General features: G+C 33.3%; 1 protein-coding gene across 1 annotated transcript; it reads right to left on the reverse strand.

The window, feature by feature from the left end:
* Positions 1–11,649: 11,649 nt before the first annotated feature.
* On the reverse strand, positions 11,650–14,019 carry LOC133668148 (benzyl alcohol O-benzoyltransferase-like). The gene is made up of 2 exons (XM_062087882.1): positions 13,485–14,019; positions 11,650–12,776 (listed from the first exon to the last, which is right to left on the reverse strand). Exons 1-2 carry the CDS (start codon positions 13,929–13,931, stop codon positions 11,841–11,843), a joined length of 1,383 nt encoding a protein of 460 aa, XP_061943866.1. The 5' UTR covers positions 13,932–14,019; the 3' UTR covers positions 11,650–11,840.
* Positions 14,020–20,438: the final 6,419 nt, after the last annotated feature.

Raw genomic sequence — 20,438 nt, forward strand, 5'->3', positions numbered from 1 at the left:
GTCCATCAGGAAAACACAGACTCTTAAGCCATTTGTAGATTAGTAGTTGTGCTTTTTTCTCTAACACGATTTGCGACCCATGACCTATCACAAATCAACTCCATATTTTTATGGTTACAGAACAACGCTAAATCCAATCTAGCCTTGATGTTATCCTTTGTCTTCCCCTTCACATCTATGATGGTGTTGAAAATGTTCTCAAACACGTTCTTTTCAATATGCATGACATCAAGGTTATGACGGAGGAGATTGGTCTTCCAATAAGGAAGCTCCCAAAAGATACTTCGCTTTACCTAATTATGGGTCAAACCAAAACCAGGAAACTTTTGCTTACCTGATTGGAGACCAAACACAATGTCACCGTACTATGATACAATATCATGCAATTCTTCACCAGAAAGACGCGGGAGTGCAACATCCTTTTCAACTCTACCAACAAAAAAATCCTTTCTATTATTTCTGTACTTGTGATTCGGTGCAAGAAATGACGGTGACAGTAAAAAAAAGAAGCTTTACCTCCATTTGTTAGCGTAAATGCCTTGTTTCCTTGATATGCTAGTTTTCCATACATGCTCCAACCAGAAAAAATTTCATAAGCTTAGAAATCATTGATAGTCCACATCAAAGCCGCTCTCATAACAAAATTCTGTTTCCTTGATATATCATAAGTCAAAGCTCCAGAGGACCACAATATGTTAACTCATCAATTAACGATTGAAGACAAACATCTATATTTTGGCCCGAACTGCTCGTACCTAGTATTATCATAGATAAAAACATGAACTCCGGCCTCATACACATCCCCGGTGGCAAGTTATAAACCGTCAGTATGACCAGCAAACAAGAATAAAGAGCAGTAAATAACCCGAATAGGTTAAATTCGTCTGTACACAACCCAATATGAACGTTCCTTGATTCAGATGAAAAGTGAGGATGCACACTGTTAAAGTGTTTCCATGTTTCGCCATCAGAAGGATGCACTATCACTCCATCAACCGTATTATGTGATTGGTGTCATGTCATGTGCTTAGCAGTCCTTGGTGACATGAATAACCTTTACAATCTAGGTGTGATTGGGAAGCATCTAAGTTTCTTATATGCCACGAGATTCTTTCCCATGCTAGTTCTGGGTTTGTAATGGGAATACCCACATGTCATGCACTCGGTCAACTCAGCATTTTCAAGGTAGTAAATCATATAGAAGTTGGGGCACATGTCACTTTTCTAATATCCTAAACTGAGAGGTTTCATCATGGACTTAGTAGCATAGAAGTTCTCTCTAAGCTTATTCCCTTCAGGTAAAATGCTTGTCGCTCATTCTATAATTTTGTTATAACTGGCCTCACTCAACTCGTGATCTAACTTGATGGTGAACACCTGTTCTACGACTGATAATTTATTATGGTTTATGCACCCATCCCATAATGGTTCGCCAGAATCTTTCAACAGATTAAAAAACCTTGTTGCATCTGCATTAAGTTCTTCTTCTATAATTGGACATTGACTGACATTACCTTGATTCATTCTTATTGCATCCATAACCATATTCCTGTAAGGATTATTGTTGTCATTTACAACTTCATGCACGTTGCTAGCACTAGAAGTTGCCCCAACCACCCTTTCTACCATGCTCTTATTAGGAACAAATAGTTCTTCGTGTGCATACCAACACAGGAAATCCTCCATAAACCCTTTGGTTAGAAGATGCATCATTACAACATCTTGATGCAGAAACTTTTTATTTTTACACTACTTATATGGACACCTAATACCACCATCATAAAATTCCTCGGAATAGATGTTGCAAAATTAATAAAACCCTGAACCCCATTACAATAATCCATCCTCCGCAATCCTTGGGGATGAGTCTCGATACATCCATGAACAATCATCCATAACTTCTATCAAACCTCTATAAAATTATAATGACAACATGTATTAATTAACTATGTTACGTAAATAAATTTGCAAAAATATTGGTTTGCTCCAACATTATCCAACAAACTAAAAAAACACTTATGTTAAATATTCATTATCAATTATCAACGTCCATACAAATTTATTTACATATATAAATTTATGAAAATCACAACTCCGCAATAGAATTGATAAAAATTAAAGCAAACCCCTTAGACAAACTATTATTTATTTCATCATAACACATCTAATTCAGTGTAATTCAAACAAAGTTTCAACAATTTACAAACAAATACAATTTGACAAAATCTAAAACAAACTATAACAACTATAAAATTAGACATTCATACTACAAGTTTCTTTGACAAATAACAATAAAACAAGTACATACATTAACAAAATACATGTACTAAAAAATTAAAAATAATAAAATTGACATTTAAATGTTAAAACTAAAAAGGATAGATTTACTTACAAAAAATGATAAAAATCCATAATAAATTAATCGGAGAATGGATGTTGTGACCACGTATAAAAGTATAAGAAACTTGAGTGCTTGTGTTAAGAAGAGGGGGAGAGTTGGGAAGAGTCGTTGGTTGCAGTTTGGGAGGAGAGACTTGGGATAGGGAAAAAGAAGGAGAAATAGAGGAGGAGAGAGTTGGCAGGTTGTGGATATATTGGCTTTTACCGATGGAATCACCGACGGATAAGTTCTATCAGTATACCCATCGGTAATTCTAACAGTGAATGTGTCACGTCACTGTACGGAGATCCCGATTTGAATCCTCGGTCATTTCATCGGTAAAATCGTCTGAAAAAATTCCACATCATCACATTGTTTCTTATTTTCAAAATTCTATAGTTTCCGTCGGCAATACAGTAGGTATATACTGATGGAATAATTTCATCGGTATATATCGACCGTATTGCCGACGGAATTTATTCCGTGGGTAATTATATCTGTCGGTAAAAATCATCGAAAAAAAAAAGTTCATCGGTAATTCCATTGGTTTTTGTTGATTTTCTAGTAGTAATAGAGGCAAACAGTGCACATTCAATTGAAGGTGTTTATTATGCAAGCTTTGATAAATGAATTCTCTCGTGTTAAAAAATTACTATAGCACATATACTTTTTTGTTATTAATTAACCTTTTATAATTTGCAGTTGTACTGATTCTTAATTAAATTTAAATTCCAGTACAGTTCAACTCAAGTAATAGTTGGTGATGCGAGATAAATAAGATTTAAAGAGAAATATATATAAAAAAAGAGAAAGAAATCTAAAAGCTCAAGAAATGAAAAAGCAAAAATTTGGGGAATGAAGAGAAAAAAAATCTATAATAAATCATATATATAAAACCTTAATGAGAATCAACAGCTAGGCTCATATTCCACCACTAATTAAATAAAATTGTCCAAGAAAATAACTTAAAATCAACTTAATAATAAAACTAAATAAAAATCCAATAACAAGCTGATTTAAAAGTGTTCAATCTCACAACAAATAGTGAAGAGTTCTATCCTCTGTTAGGAAAGTTGGAAAAACTCAACCTTATCTAGTATAACTTCTAGTGGCTTCGATAATACTCTCAAATGTTAGTATCAAGTTGTTGCAATGTCTCTCTAGTAATTAAAGTATAGTTCTAATCAAGTCGTATTGCTTAGGAACTAGGATTCGCTAAACCTCATCATCCCTAGTAAAAATAATTTATGCATAAAAAATAGATTAATATGTTCCTTTTGTGTTGATGATAAGAGTAATATGATAAAGGTTTTAAGAGGATCATCAGGGATTTGTTGTTGTCTTTTATATATAACTAGGTCTTTTATATTAAAAGTAGAGCAAATATCAAAGTTTAATAGTAGGTTAATTATATAAGTATTTGATTCAATCATTTATAACACTTTGAATAGTCTAACATTACTCATCTATAATTTCTTATTGGTTTAAAAAAAACACTATTTAGGTTTAATATGTACCATGAAATAATATCCAATGTTAAATACATCATGATATATATGTTAATCAGCTTGAAGTTTGAATTGTTCATTAATTACTTGATTTTTTTTTAATAATATCAACATGCAAATTATGAAATCTACAGGCAAAAGACTCAACCGACTTAAACATTTTAGTTTGACAAGACACATGAAGAAGACCTACAAACATTTTAGGATTGTGATCATGAATACTAAATGATCGAGGGGGTTGGAAAGGAATAAACACTATTAATAACCTAGTAAATGAGGACCACCTTTATCTTCCTTATCATGTGTAAGGAGTAAGAATGAGCTTAAATGTAGCTTAAAATCTATGATATGATGGAATCAAGGAGCTTAGGATGACAACTATCTTGAAACTCTTTCAAACTCTTTCAACACCACATTTACCTTTTCAAGTTTCACGAGGAAAAATGCATATTTGTTTAAGAGTCAATAAACACTACATTGTCACTTCTTAGACAACAAAGGTCCATGAGGAAAAAGGCTCTAATTGTTCTTTGTAGCATCAATTTAACTTGGGATGCTATCAAACCTAAAATAGACCACAATTTTTCTTAGTGGATAATTTTCATCATATACACTGAATTTAAATATTATGAGATTCCAGTTTTATATATTTGAAATGTTCTTTAATTTTGTTGAGCAAACTTGTTTTTTATGATCTGGTTGTACTTAATTAAGAAACTTAAATTATTGTTGTAAAGGATAAATATGAACTTAAACTAAAATATAAAAAAAAGCCTAACCAACAAACACTAGCTTGTAGGCAACATCATCAATATTTACTGTCCCAAGACTCATAACTAACTAAATCCCAAAACTTTCAATTACAAGATGAATAATTTTCCACATGATTCAAAACAAATGTAAGTATTGTTTAATTATTCTTATCTCTCGGGATACTTAATTTCCTTACATATTTCTCGTTATTTGTTTATGGTTGTACTTCATATATCAGGTTTATCAATTAGGAAGAAATGTTAATGTCACTTTGTCTTTACTAAATCTGGGTCCTGAAAGAAAGATGAAGTGATATAACAAGTATTTCATCAATAAACATGTTTTTCATACTAAAGAATGTGGAAATGGTAGAAAAAAATATAATAGTGGAGTTTTTGTTAAGAGATCGACTTCTAATGAGTTTGAAGTTGACTATTATAGGAAGCTACAACAGGTAATTAAATTCAAGAGGAATCGTATCAAGAGTTGATTGGTTATCCATAGTGAAAACCAAACCTAGAGGTTGTGTCGAGGTTGTTCAGGATGGGAACAATAAATTAACTGTGGAAGATAATGTCTTTCAACTTTGTGAGTTAGGTGATCCTTATCAAGTTTCTCTATTTAATTACTTAAAAGAAAATTAAAATTTTCACATCACTGATAATATTTTTGTTGATGTTGACATTGAGAAATTGAATGATTTTTTGAGCTCCAGCAGACATCCATAAGTTGATGAGGATGATGATAGTGACAAAATCAACATAGAAGATTGTGATGGAGATGAGGACAAGTTAATTAATGAAGAAGAAGACAATTCTGATTAAATTGCACAACATAAATTTATAATGCTATAAAATACAATGTAATATTTATGGATGAAATTCACTTTAATGTAATGATAATAATGTTAATATATTATTGAATGACAAGGAAATATTTATTTTATTATTATGATGTGAACTAGTGTTATTATGTTGTGCGTGCAGCTGTGAATTTAAGTATTTGCAGGATTAATAGATAAAGAAAACAAATACAATCTAACATCAGGCATTGTTTTACACTAATAAAAATACCGATGGAATGTATCCGTCGGAATATTCCAGTGGCGATGAGAACTGTTCCTCTTATCCTTAACATTGTTCATGGTATTAATTACACATGGATATACAGGTGAAATGTTTCCTTTTATATATTCCAGTGACGATGAGAATTGTTCCCCTTCTCCCTAGCATTGTTCATGGTATTAATTACATATGAATATACCGATAAAATATTTGTGTCGGTATATTCCAGTGGTGATGAGAATTGTTCATCTTCTCCCTGGTATTGTTCATTGTGTTAATTACATACGAATATACCGATAGAATATTTCCATCGGTATATTCCAGTGGCGATGAGAACTGTTCACTTCTCAATAAAAGTGATAATTAATGTTTTTTTTACCAATGTAATCCCGACGAAATAAGAATTACAAGGCGCTAGTAATTAATGCTTTTTTTACTATTGACTCATTTACCAATGTAATTTAAAGCCATCAGTAATATTTGGAGGGGTTTCTAAAACTTTTTGTGCGAATTGAAAGTTTTACTTTGACTTTACAGATGGAATCACTCATGAAAATTTTAAAGATATTAATATTTAATATTCCGTTGGTAAAACCTAATATAAAAGACCAAGAGCGCAATAAATGGGGCTCCATCTTCATCATTCTTCTTCTTTCATCCGCTTTCTCGCTTTCTCTCTTCTTCTTCACCTTATTTTTGTTCATAACTGGAGCAAAAATCAAGCATCATCTTCTCTTCTCAATCCTAAGGTATGTTATCTTTCTTCATTTTTCTCTTTATATTTCTATTTTGGGTTTTTTTAACAATCCCTTTTCATTTATTTTGTTTTTCCTTTTTTTTTAATTCTCAACCGACACTAAGTATGCCATAAAGGCAAGATTTTTTCATTTCTTATTCTTATTTATTTGTTTTTTTCATGATTTTTGTTTTTTTGTCATTATTTTTGTTCAATTTTGTGTTGAATTTTAGTTGTTATTTAGATAATTTTTTTCATTATTTTGAAGAATTTTAATTTTTAATTTTCCAATTTTATTGTTCAATTTCAATTAAATGTGTAAGATTAATTTTAATTATTATTTTGATTTTTTTTAATTTAGGTTAAATATTTGTAAATTTAGGATTAAATATATTACCAATTAAAAAATGACCTTTTTTTAGCAAAATTGAATTATTCTAATTTGTTGGAAGAAATTGAATAAAATCAACTGGTTTGTGGCATGTATGTTGTGTATTTGCATGTTTAAAAATTTTGGGTAGCTCCCGTATAGGGGAGGTGCTGCTGATTTTTTTTAAATAGAAAGTATTTAATTTTTTTGTTAATTTGTGTAGATGCCACAGGGAAATTCTATTGCATGTCATGAGGACAGAATCGCTCCTAATTCCTCTAGCAGCAATACTGACGACCACGAGTCATTAGGTGCCGACCAAGAATAGGCACCTAAGGCACAAGCATCGACTCACGATGCAGGGTCATTGAGTATAATGTCGTAACGTCGAGGGGGTCCCTTTGCAACGAGATCTATTTACTTGCAAGTACGAGGCCCAGTGGAAGGACAACCTTTCAATGTAATAATGATTTTCCTACTTTCACTACGACATGTTTAATAATTTTTTAAAAAATAATTTTATTTAATAAATAAAATTTCAAGTTTACAAATATTAAGGTTGCAAAAACAATAACATTGACCCTTAAATCATCAATGGAAATGTTATTGTTTCAATGGAGCCAGGTTTTCAAACATCCTGAATGGAAATTGTAGATCAATGCATGGTTTTCAAGGTTTAAGGTTTATATTAAATTAAATATTTTTTTATTATGTTAATTTGGTTGTTTATTGAAATTATTGAATTTTCTTTTCATAATTTTTTATTGCGAAGGAAAATTTGAATGGGAGAGAGCTAGTGATAATATTGCGAGGAGGGTTTGAGACAATCACACTGCAACAAGGTAAGATCAAAATCAACATAATTTTTTTATTCCAAATAGTAAAATTTAATTTTTTATTTACTATCAAATAATTTATTTGTAACATATAGGTTGCATGATTTTTTGTATGACACGTAAAAGAAAGCAAAAAATATATGCGAGAGAAAGCGAGTTGGAAACCTAGAATGATATGATGGTTTGGAAGGATTTCAGACCGCTATATATCTTAGAGGCTGTATTGGTGGACTACATTCAACATGTGACGTCTGCTTGTTTCACTCGATGGCAATCCTATATGGAGAACCAGCACATGCATGTTCACGGTTTTGTTACCACGCACACCGACGACTTTGTTTTGTTTCTTTCGCATGCGAAGTGAATGGTAAGATTTTTTTTATTATTTATATTTTGTTATTCTTTTCATAAATATATTTAACTCGCAACATTTTTATTTTGCAGGCTATGATTTTTGGACGCGAGCCAAGCCTGATGAAACTTTTTGTTGAAGCTCATGTGTGGAGTGATGACCACCAAAAAAGGATGCAATAGTTCATAAATAGTCGAGTTCAGCACTTTGTGGTATGTTTGTTTTCAACCATTTTTTTTATTAAGTTATAATTTCCTTCAATTTGATGAATTTATTTTTTCTTTTCAGGATGCATATAAGAGCTACTTGAATGAGAGATATGATGACGATCCTTTAACCCATCTAAATCTCAATCCGAATTTATTAAGTTAAAATACTTACCGATGAACTTTAAATGTAAATACCGATGGAAATTTTCATGGGTAAAACTGTCAAATCTGCTAGTAGTCTTTTTTTCGAGTATATTCAGAACACGAAACCCCTCATCTAGAACGTCTACTCTATTTATAAACTCGTTACTTTCAAAGTTAATATAAAAAGGTTGATTTGGTCCACATAATTTAGAAACTATAAATGATCAGTATCTCAATAGTTTACCGTTTTTATTTTGGTATAAAAATTAATTTTTATTATTTTTAGCTATTGGCTTGAGAGGGGAGAGAGATCGTCGAATTTCGGCGTAAAGAGAAAAAATATTGTTTATATTGATTTAGGCCATCAAAACGGTATATATTTGTTTACCTTGAAATTGCCTAAAAAACAAATCCGAACTCGAGAAAATTTTTGATTTTGGGTTGCTTTTTTTATTATTATTTTGTATTGATTTTAGGTTTTTAGAGGGCATGAATTGGTTTATCACATCTCCTAGGATGTTTTCTGTAGGTTTTGGGTAAATAAGAGGTTGAAAATGGGTTTTTGAGTCAACCATCTGGCCAATTTTGTCGGCCAACACTGTAATTGGATTCTGGAAAAATTAGGCGAAAAAAATTTAAGAGAAAAAAATTTATTTAATCCATTTGAGTTCATGACATGGATTAAAGGTTTGACAAGTTTAGCCACAATATTAGGGATATTATTTTTTAATTTTGCTTTTTTTTTTAATTGATACCTTGTTTTTAGAAGTCTTTTTTTTTAATAATTTTTAAATTTATATTTCAATTAATATCACCCTTCTATGATTGTTTTAAAAAAATTTTATTTAATCTTTTTTAGATAGTGATTTTTTTAAAAAATATTTTATGTGTTTAATTTTTGAATTGATTTTTTTGATTTATACATAATTGTTTTTTAATTTTTTGTACAGATGAACTTTATTTTTTAAAATAAAAAGAAAAAAAAAATTTAGATAATTTTTATAATATGTGTAGCCTTGCATGATAATTTTTTTTCCTTTCATTTTATTCAAACAATTTAATGTATGTGTCTATTTCTATTATCGTTTAATTGTATAAAATCTTGTTTGATTAACAAGATTTAGCAAATATAACCGGGTAAATATCTCATCTTGCGAGATTAAATATTTTGATCTACATTTGTCTCTCGATTTTTTCAGCTTTAATTTTAGTTAGCGTTAGTGATTTTTTTAATTTATTAGTATTCATAGTTCTCGATTTATTTGATTACATGTATGCATAAATGTTTTGATTTGTACTTGAAAAACATTTTGTTGCAATAGAAATGCATCGAAAAATCTTATTTGATTAACAAGATTTAGCAAATACAGCCAGGTAAATGTCTTATCAGATTAAATATTTTGATCTATATTTTTCTGTCAATTTTTTCAGCTTTAATTTTAGTTAGCATTAGTGATTTTTTTTTTTAATTTATTAGCACACATTTCTCGATTTATTTGATTACATGTATGCATAAACTTTTTTGATTTGTATATGAAAAACATTTTTAGCTATAGAAATGCATCAAAAAAACAATATATAATTTTTTTAATAGAAGATAAAAATATATGACTCGCGACAGAACAGGGGTCACATAACTAGTTGTTAACTAGTTATGTTGCAAAACAAGTTTTTTTTAAAAAAAAAAAATTAGAGGGACTAATTACCTAATAGCTAAAGGAGATAGTGACTAAAATGAACTTTTCAAACAAATTTCAAATCCACCTTCTATTTTGCTTGTTTTTTCATTTTAGTCCTTTGTCTTTCAACTTAACTCTCCTTTCCAAAAAAAATATGCAACTGTGTGATAATTTGAGCTCAATTGTATAAAATTAAAGTTTGATGATTAAATTGATTTTAAAAAAAATTACTATTGAAATCTGTAGTAACAATGAGTTTGGGTGATCAATAATGAAAAGAAAAACAACTATTTTTTTAGTTTATACTACAATGTTTCTTTTAATCAAGAAACAAAAAGATGTTGTGAATGCCAAATAAAATATATGAATTGATAAATTTAAAAAAAAATTAATTATAATTAAATATAAAAATAAAAAGTTAATTTTCCTAGTAAAAAAAATTAACCCACATGTTTAATTCTAATTGTCATTTTATTTTATTTTATATTAAAGATGGTTATCAAGAATAAATAATTTTTTTACAAATACATCATGTAAATATAATTTATTTATTTAAAATATAACATGAAAAATTTAAAGATAAATTACAATAATAGTTTTAAAGCATTATAAAATTCACAAAAGCAATAAAAAAGATTAATTACTATTTCAGAAAAAGATAAACTAAATATTAAAAAAAAAGAGAAGGTATCAATTAAAAATTAAACATAAAAAGTACAAAGTAAAAAAAAAATGAGAAAGAGGGTATTAGTTAGTTTAAATTAAAAAAAATTCAATCAATATTTATATGTATATAAAGCCAAGCGTTGATAGGCTTGGCAGCCCAGACCTGTGAATGGTAAAGATCCAAAAGTTCATGTGCACCTGACTATTTATTATTATTATTATTATTATTAGTTTAAGGCGTAGAGGCAACACGTAATCAACTTTATTTTTTCTAAACGGACAACAAATCATTTGCTATGGTAAATGACGTCTTGTCTTTGACAATATTCTCAAGTCACCTTCAATATCAACCAAAATTAATAATAATAAAAAAAAGAGTCTGAATTTTAGAATCCAAAAACTAAGTTTTTAATTTCAGTGGTCAAAGTGAACAATAATAGAAATTAAGGGACCTACAAAACGATCTCTTTTAGAAGATTGTTGCTCCTTTATCTATTAATACAATCGAAAAATCTCATCAAATTAGATGAAGAATGGAATAAATAATCAACAAAATATAACTACAAAAAAGTTATGGTTTTTATCATTCCCTCTTCTTTTATTTTTTATCAACATGGATATCTGGATCAGTTTATACACAGCTCGACTAATCCCACAAGTTCTGAAATTAACAACCATATAAGCTCTAGTGATCATCATATTAGCAACCACATGCTCGAATTTGAGACCACAAGAGGAGCAAAACCTTGATTTCAAACTCTTACCACTAAGTTATCTGCTGAATGGTTCATCCCCTCTACTTTTATTTGTATTGATGTCCCCTCCGCTTTTAAATTTGTTTTTGTTCAATTCTTATTAATTTGATAAGGTTGCATCTAAATCATCATGTTAATTATCTCATAATGGTATAAACAAGTAATAAATATATATAATGATTCATAGTCGAAGCACATGCTAAATTGACAGAAATCTTTTGAAGAGAATTTCAAACAAACGTACATAAATATATATGTTCTTCCCCCTCCCCTAATTTTTTCTGGCCTTTTCATCAGCACTCTCACTCGCACCATTTTAACCTTAGCACACATGTAGCGAAGACTTATAACATTTTAGCTTCTGGAAAGAAAGAGTAGGCAAATCAACTTATAGGGAAGATACAATAAATTTGGACTTGGTTTGCGCGCTAACTGGCTGGTCGACCTTCAACATGCCGTCGAGCTCCTTGACAAATCTTTCCATGGCAGGAGCCGGCAAGCAAAATGGGACCACAACCCCATTTTCTCCTTTCTTGTTTGTAAATGGGATATAAAAGCTTGCAACTCCAGGGATGGCGCCAACCCCACCTTTGGCAGCGCCACCATATATAGCATTACCCCATCCAAAATCTACCTCTTCGAATCCTGCACGTCTCAGGTCCGATACTAGGTATGCCCTTACCACTGTAAAGTGAGGCCTCCCCTTAATCACCATCAAAGATGATACTGATCGCATGTATTCCTCAGTCACGTCAGCCTTAGCCTTTCTGACCAATTCCAAGGCGTATCCAAATGGATTTCTTGAGAGTTCTCCTGCAGTTGCTACTGCTACCGGAAAAGCAAAGCCATTACCATAGTATCCTCTTGGCAATGGAGGGTTAAATTTCTCACGAGCATTGACAATGCATATTATGCGCATCTCCTCGGTAGGATCTGGTTGGAGGGCAATGGTACGACATTTCCAAAGACATGCTGTTAGAATTTCGAAAGTAGAACAATGGCTAAGGTGAGGCGGGACAAATTTTCGAAGAGCAGACATTTCTGAAGGGCCAAAGAAGAAGGAACGATGAGCCATATCATCAAGTGGAATAATGGTACCCTTGGTGTCAGCTACCTCCTCGTACTCACGGTGTGTGCATGTAACTCGTGGAGGGTCACTAGCATTGAGAACTTGTCTTTCCCACACAGCTGGGACGGAGGGCGCATTGGCTCCCCGTGCCATCTCACCCACTGCTGCCATGAATTGGACTAGGCCTACAGCATCACTCATGGTATGGTTCAGGCGGAGGGCAAACAGAAAACCACCACACTTGAGGCGCGTCACCTGCCAATTTGTACAATATATATGTTAGACACCAGTTGTATATCCACCTATCCGTTTCGCATTGTAGATGCTTTTAGCGCGATCACTAATTGTGTTTGAACCTGTTTTTCATCTATCTCAAATTGTGGTAGAACTTGGATGTAAAAAAAGCTACAATTTGAACACATGCAGGAGTGAGTAGGTGCAGCAGCAGGTCAATATTTCTGGTTAGCTGGCGTGCTGGTATATAAAATCTTTTTTTTTTCTTAACAGAAAAGAAACCTGTATGACTGTTAGTTTATTTTCATTGTCAATCTTCCAAATTGTTCGTATTTATACACACACACCCGTGGAAACCAAAATTCTTATAGGCATGTAGATGGATGGATCCTGTCAGAATTTATTAATTAAGCCTATCGTCATTAATTTATTCATATACATGAAGGGAATAATTAGTAAATTACATACTCTGAAAATTAAGAAGGTTCGTTTTCTTTTTATTTTTCTCATTTAAATTCTGAAAACAGCATCTTAAATGCTAATTGACTCGATAAAGATTTTGACTTAGGAACATGCTTTACCTATCATGTCATTGATTAAAATATTTATATATACTTACCTTCCCACACCCACACACACAAACGATAATATTGTATTCCGGCATGATCTATGTTTGTACGCGTGCATATGAAGGTGTGGAAACTCATATATAGCAAGGAAATTAATTACCTGAATAAGCAACAAAGGGCAGTTTAACACCCCACTAGAGCCAGGGACATCAAAGAGGAGCTCCTCCAAGCAGGGGAAAGGTGGTTGAAGCGCATCACCGAATTGCTCAAGTGTAACATCAGCATCAGCTTCTATGAACAAGATACCCTCACCGGTACATTCCACCGTGAGCTTGCGGTTAGGCCCTTCCCTGAGTCTACCGGCAAATGGATAGTAAAACACTAATGTCTTGGCAAGTGCCTCCCTAATGATTTTGACGGGGTCTTTCCCTTGCATAGAGGGATTATTGCGATAAAATTGCATGACTGGAATGTGGAATCGAAGACCTTCTTGGTCATCGATGTCAGATAATAGCTTGAACTCATGTGGGGTGGGCTTTGCAGGCTTGATCAGTTCTGGTTCACGTCTGTGAACTTTGAACAACAGAGAGGCGGGTGATGATGCCATTATTGTAGTACAGAAGAGAATAGAATGGAATGGAATGAGAAATGATGGGAACTAACAAGGGAATATATAAGGAAGACTGAAAGCATATGGGACAGCTACTTGGTTGTTGTAGTGTGTACTTGCATGAATATTCCATCATTTATGTAAGAATCTAGCTTAAGTACTAATTTCACTTCATTAAATTGACTCGGAATTTACTTGAAGACGGCTCAACTCTAGTAATGCCATTAGGGCCAATCAGATCAAAGTAGGTTCTATCATTTACTTTTTCGTGGAATGTCCAAATGATTTTACATTATACTAGAAAGTGGACCGTCCTCTCTTATTACAAAATTATAATAAATAGTAACCAAATTAATATGTTTATAATCTGTTTTTTAATTTAAAAGTTAAAATCTAAGGTAAAATAATTTGAAAATTTAAAATTACCAATTTTATCTTATAATTCTTATTTATTAATATCTAGTCATATTATCCAAGTTGATAATGGAAAGAACAAAATCTCAATCCTTTAGAAGTAATTATAACAATTGTCATCCACGGAAAAAGACGAGGGAAAACTAGAAAAATCATATCGAGCGGACTACAACTTTATGATATCTGTCCTTTCACCGACATGACCGGGCCTTCATGGATCTGCACTTGCCGATCAAAGCTGCCACCGGTGGTAACTAACAGTCTCAGTACTCATCCAAATTGGATTCTTTCGCCGGCCCTTCAACGATTGTGGACGGTTCGTGTTAGCATTTAAAATAAATATATTCTCAAAGCCAATTTACTGTGGGGGGTTCTTCAATATCACATCCTAACTAATCACCATCTACTTTCCTGACTTCCAAAACCAATTTCCTGGGAAGTTTCCGGTCAACTCCAAATATTGACGGAAAAAGAGGAGAAAGTATCTTTCCAAGCAGCCTGCAGCATGGTGGTTGGTGAAGATTTCACTGAGAAAAAGAGTATAGGGTCCACGCACTGATGGAAAAGGATGATGATGATGAAATGACATGATCAGAAATTGTGGCTGTTGTTTCTCTTCGTCTCTTTATTTATTTATTTTCCTGATGAATAATTACATGGAAATTTCCACCAAGAAACTTTAGCAGCTTCTAACGACCACTACATGGACCCCGCCAGTTTGTTTGAATTTTAACAACCATTGTGATGTGACCGTTCTGTAATTTTCTTGCATCTCATTAATTTCTTGGATATTATATATTAAGGGGTTAGAAAAAGTGAAGGTATATATATATATATATATCCGCAAGTTTCAGACTGGTCAGGTACCATTTTATGTATGGTATATATTAATAATTTTCAGACCATTGCCTCATATATAACTCGGTACCAGATACAAATTGGAAAAACTTCAAATTTAAATTATTATTTTTTTTACTATTTGTGCAATGGTTTTCAGAAGATTTTTGGTTTCGGCAAGCTTTTGGCTCACAAACTCCTCTAAAACAAGTTTTTTGTTACGATATAGGACCTTCTAATGTTGCAATTCTTAAGTTTTGGAGAAAAATAATATATAACAAAGAGAGCAAGAATGTATAAAAGTGTATGAGATATGCACAAGAATGTGGCCAGAAGATCATCAATGTGGCAAGAAGATCATGCCCAGGAGACATGCACAAGAACATGGGATCATGCCACAAATCAAGCTACAAGAATATGTAGTGGTTGCACTACTGCAGGGTGGGTAGCAACGCGGTTCAGTAGTTATTGGTTAGAAGTGGAATAGTGGTGTAACTCTTGCTATTTGTTTGTTCTGCTATGTTAATTCTATTATGTACTTTGTGGCTATAAATGCCAAATGATATTTTAATAGAGGAAGATTTAAAAATTAACTCCAATCACATACTTCTTCTCCGCTATATTTCTTCTTTCTTAAAATTAATTCTATCAGTGGTATCAAAGCTTGGTTATTCTTGGTTATTCCTGACTTCAACCACGAATACTCGTGGCAAATCAAACACGGAGTTTCACAATGAAATCAATAAAATCCTAGTTCGACACAAGTCGAGCTTTGATTAAGTCGAGCTTTGATTAGGTGAATGCTACATTGTAAGTGGTATTGATAGAACTTCAAGCTCTTCATACTATCCGTAACCTCAACAATAATTCTCCTGAAATCAACCCATTTGCTAATGAAGAGTGTTCACACCAACATCCAACTCACCCTCACCCCATTAATAACCATCAACACCACAATCTCAAGTTATCCTTTCCAAAATTTAATGGAGAAGATCCAACTAAATGGATTTATAAGGCAAAACAATATTTTGAATTTCAAAATATTATGCCAAACCAGCAGGTTCAATTGGCCTCTTTCCATCCAGAGGGCATTGTTTTACAGTGGCATAGGTGGTTAACCAAGTTTCACGGACCACTAATAAGGGATGAGTTTACCAAGGCTATATAACAACGATTTGGTCCAACTGACTATGAAGACCCATCAAAAGCCTTGACTTGTCTTAAACAAAACATGACGGTGGCAGCATACCAAAAGGCTTTTGAGAGACTCTCACATCAAGTTGATGGCCTGCCGGGAAATTTTTAAATTGGTCGTTTTATTGCAGGACTTCAAGATGAGATTCGTTTGGATGTTAAATTCAAACAACCTCATACCTTGGCAGATACCATAGGAGTGGTGAGATTGATTGAGGAAAAGAATCAGTTGCACAAGAGACCCCCTCTCCTAATACGGTCAGTACCAACCTCAATACCATCCTTAGTGATAGTAAAGGCATCACCCAACCCCATGGCTGGAGTGTTGGGGCCACCATAAGGTCAAAGAATAAATACCGATTCCAACGCCCTACCAGCATCTTTTCACAGAATTACTAATCAAGAGGCACAAGAGCGAAGAGAGAAGGGCTTATGCTATTATTGCGATGAAAAGTTTATTCCAGGACATCGTTGCCAGTGGTCATAATTGTTTATGATTTGGGATTCTCCTATCATATGTAGTGAGGACACTGCGAATGGCCAACTCGAACCAGTAGAGAATGAAGTCATACTTGAGATTTCTTTCCACGCTATGACAGGAACCAACCATCCACAAACTGTGCATGTCATAGGCCAACCGAAGAACAAGAAGGTAATGTTGCTAATAGATGGTGACAACACTCATAATTTTATTGATGAAGCTATTGTTTCTAAGTTTGGGTTGTTAGTAAACCGAGAAAAGAAATTTCAAGTTATGTTGGTTAACCAAGAGAAGATAGACTGTGTTGGACAATGTCAGGCACTCGTCATCAACACAGAAGGATATCCAGTCATCACTGATTTCTACATCCTGCCTGTTGCAGCATGCTAATTAGTGTTGGGAGTGTTATGGTTAGAAACTCTTGGCCTATGGAGATGGATTATAAATAGCTAACCATGTCTTTCAAAGAAGGAGGAGCCTCTCATACTTTTCATGGAATTAGACCAACGAGCATCATAGCCTTGTCTGATAAGGAGCTCTATGGATTGCAGGGCATTGGATTGTTCTTCCAAATAATACCAACCAAAAGCATTGTCCAATCACCTTCTTATCTGCTTGAAATGAGCTTACTCTTAGCTAAATATTCTTCAATCTATGCAGCACCTACTAGTTTACCACCTCAATGGACACATGACCCATCATATTCCACTACAGCCACAAACTAGAATAATAAGTGTCAGGCCATACAGATATCTATATTATCATAAAACCAAGATTGAAAGAATGGTGCAAGAGCTGCTGCAAATTGGACTAATAAGGCCAAGTAATAGTTCGTTCTCTTCCCTTATTTTGTTAGTAAAGAAGTCGGATGGAGCCTGGAGATTCTGTGTAGATTATCGTGCTCTGAATGATATCACAATCAAAGATAAGTATCCTATTCCTGTGATTGATGAATTATTAGATGAGCTCTATGGATAAATTTTTTTTTACTCCAAATTAGATTTGTGGTCGGGTTACCATCAAATAAGAGTATGGGAGGAAGACATTCCTAAAACAACTTTTCACACTCACAAAGGTCATTACGAGTATGTAGTGATGCCATTTGGCCTCACCAATGTGCCAGCAACATTCCAAAGCCTCATGAAAGAGCTCTTCCATCCTCATTTTCAAAATTTTATCTTGGTGTTTTTTTATGATATCCTTGTGTATTTAAAATCATGGGAAGACCACCTTATACATTTACAAATTGTACTACATGTCTTGTCCACTAACTCTTTATTTGTAAAAGAAGAAAAATATCGTTTATACATTTTACAGGTGGATTACTTGGGGCATCAAATCTTTGAACAAGATGTATCAGTTGATCCAATGAAAATACAAACTGTGCTGGATTGGCCAAAACCAACAACAGTAAAAGAAATGCGTGGCTTCCTCGATTTAGATGGATTTTATCAAAAGTTTATCCATCATTTTGGAGGTATAACGGTCCCTCTAACACAACTTTTGAACAAAGATGGCTTTCATTGGACAGAGGTAGCATAAAAGGCATTCAAACAACTTAAAGAAGCATTAACTACACCATCAGTTCTATATCTTTCAGACTTCTCTCAACGCTTTATGGTGGAATGTGATGCAAGTGGAATAGGTTTTGGTGCAATTCTTACCCAGAATAATTGACTAGTGACATATTCCAGTGAAACATTAAAAGGGTCAGCTTTGGCATTGTCCACCTATGAGAAAGAGATGTTGGCCATCATCAAAGCTGTTAAGAAATGGCGTCCTTACTTGCTAGACAAATCGTTTATTGTTCGCACAGACCAAAAGAGTTTTAAATATTTATTGGAGCAACAAATTACTACTCCTACACGGACACGATGACTGTCAAAATTGCTTGGTCATGATTACAATATTGAATATAAACGCAGGCTTGAAAATCAAGGTGTAGATTCCTTATCTTGTGTAGTTGAATTCCAGTTCTTATTTGTTTCATTACCCTTGGCAGATTGGTGGTCTTTGCTTTAAAAGGAGGTCCACAAGGATCCTTTTTATGAAAATATGCTACATAAGGGGTCTTCTCCACTCAATCAGTCACTGCACCTACGAGATGGTGTGTGGTTTAAGAAAGGCAAGGTTTACTTGAATCCTGCTTCACTCTTCATTCCAAAGATCTTAGCCTATGGTCATTCCTTTCTAATTTTGGATATCACACAAACTCTCTCTCATATTAAACAGAGTTTCCTCTAGTCTGGAATGCATGGGATTGTCAAGGAGTACTTAAAAGAATGTGATGTATGAAAAAGATTCAAAAATGAATGCATGAAACTGACAGGCTTGCTTCAACCTCTGTCAATCCCTACAAGAATATGGATTAATATTTCAATGGATTTTATCAAAAGCCTGCCATCTTCCAATGGGTATTTTGTTATCATGGTTGTTGTAGATCGTTTGACAAAGTATACTCATTTCACTACATTAAAACACCGTTTTACTAATGCAACCATGGCTAAGGCTTTTGTCGCCTACATGGTTCACTTGTATGGAATTCCAACGTCCATTGTTAGTGATCGTGACAGGGTGTTTCTCAATTCTTTTTTACAGGCATTGTTCCCATTACAAGGCACTCAACTATGCATGAGCTCAAACTATCATCCCAAGTCTGATGGCCAAACTGACATGATGGACCGAACCTTGAAGCAATACCTATGTTGCTTGGCTGGCGACCAACCAAAAAAGTGGTTTGAATGGATCTCGTGGGTAGAATACAATTACAACACCTCTACTCACTCCTCCACCAAAACGACCCCCTTTGAAGTTATTTATAGAACTACACCCCTGACTTTGTTGATATATGTTCTAGGTACTTCTCGTATCCAAATAATGGATGAGTGCTTGCATGATCGTGATGCCATTTTAAAGGAATTACGACATAATCTCCTACTGGCTCAAAATTGCATAAAGTGTCAAGCAGATCAACACCAACGCGACATCTTATTCAAAGTGAGGATTTTGTGTATTTAAAATTACAACCTTACAGATAGTCTTTTGTGCCCTTCTACGCATCTCGGAAACTATCTCCATGTTTTTTTAGTCCCTATCAAACTATTGGGAAAGTCGATCCAATGGCTTATAAATTATTGTTACCCCTAAGTTCCCAAATTCATAATGTGTTTCATGTCAGTTTGTTGCGGCAACATCACGAGCTAGTTACTCCAACGTCACCCCAGCTTCCCCTAGTGTCAAATACCTTTACTTTCATTCCAGAGCCTGAAGCTATCTTAGATCGCCATGTCTTCGCAAGGGAAATTACCAGCCTAAATTTGAAATTCTAGTCAAATGGAAATGAGCTCTTACAGAAGATGCGACCTGGGAGAATGAGTGATGCAACCATATTATTTCATAGTTTTACCTATATTTACCTAGTTTTTGCCTATATTTTATACATAAAATGCCTTGACATTCTTTTTTTTTAATGTTTTGAAGGCACTTTTGGATGAAAGATTTAAAAAGAAGTAAATTGGAGATAATTGACAGATTTGACCTCTAGTTGATGTTTTGTGCAAATCTTGAGCTCTAGAGGT

Source organism: Populus nigra, chromosome 11 (assembly GCF_951802175.1).
Source record: "Populus nigra chromosome 11, ddPopNigr1.1, whole genome shotgun sequence".
Classification (NCBI taxonomy): Eukaryota; Viridiplantae; Streptophyta; class Magnoliopsida; order Malpighiales; family Salicaceae; genus Populus; species Populus nigra.

What these genes read in the sequence shown, in the direction of transcription:
- LOC133668148 (XM_062087882.1), bottom strand. Translation starts at nt 13,931, where the DNA reads ATGGCATCATCACCCGCCTCTCTGTTGTTCAAAGTTCACAGACGTGAA. An exon ending in GCCCTTTGTTGCTTATTCAG is followed by an intron (nt 12,777 to 13,484) that starts GTAATTAATTTC and finishes ACAAATTGGCAG; the next exon opens with GTGACGCGCCTCAAGTGTGG.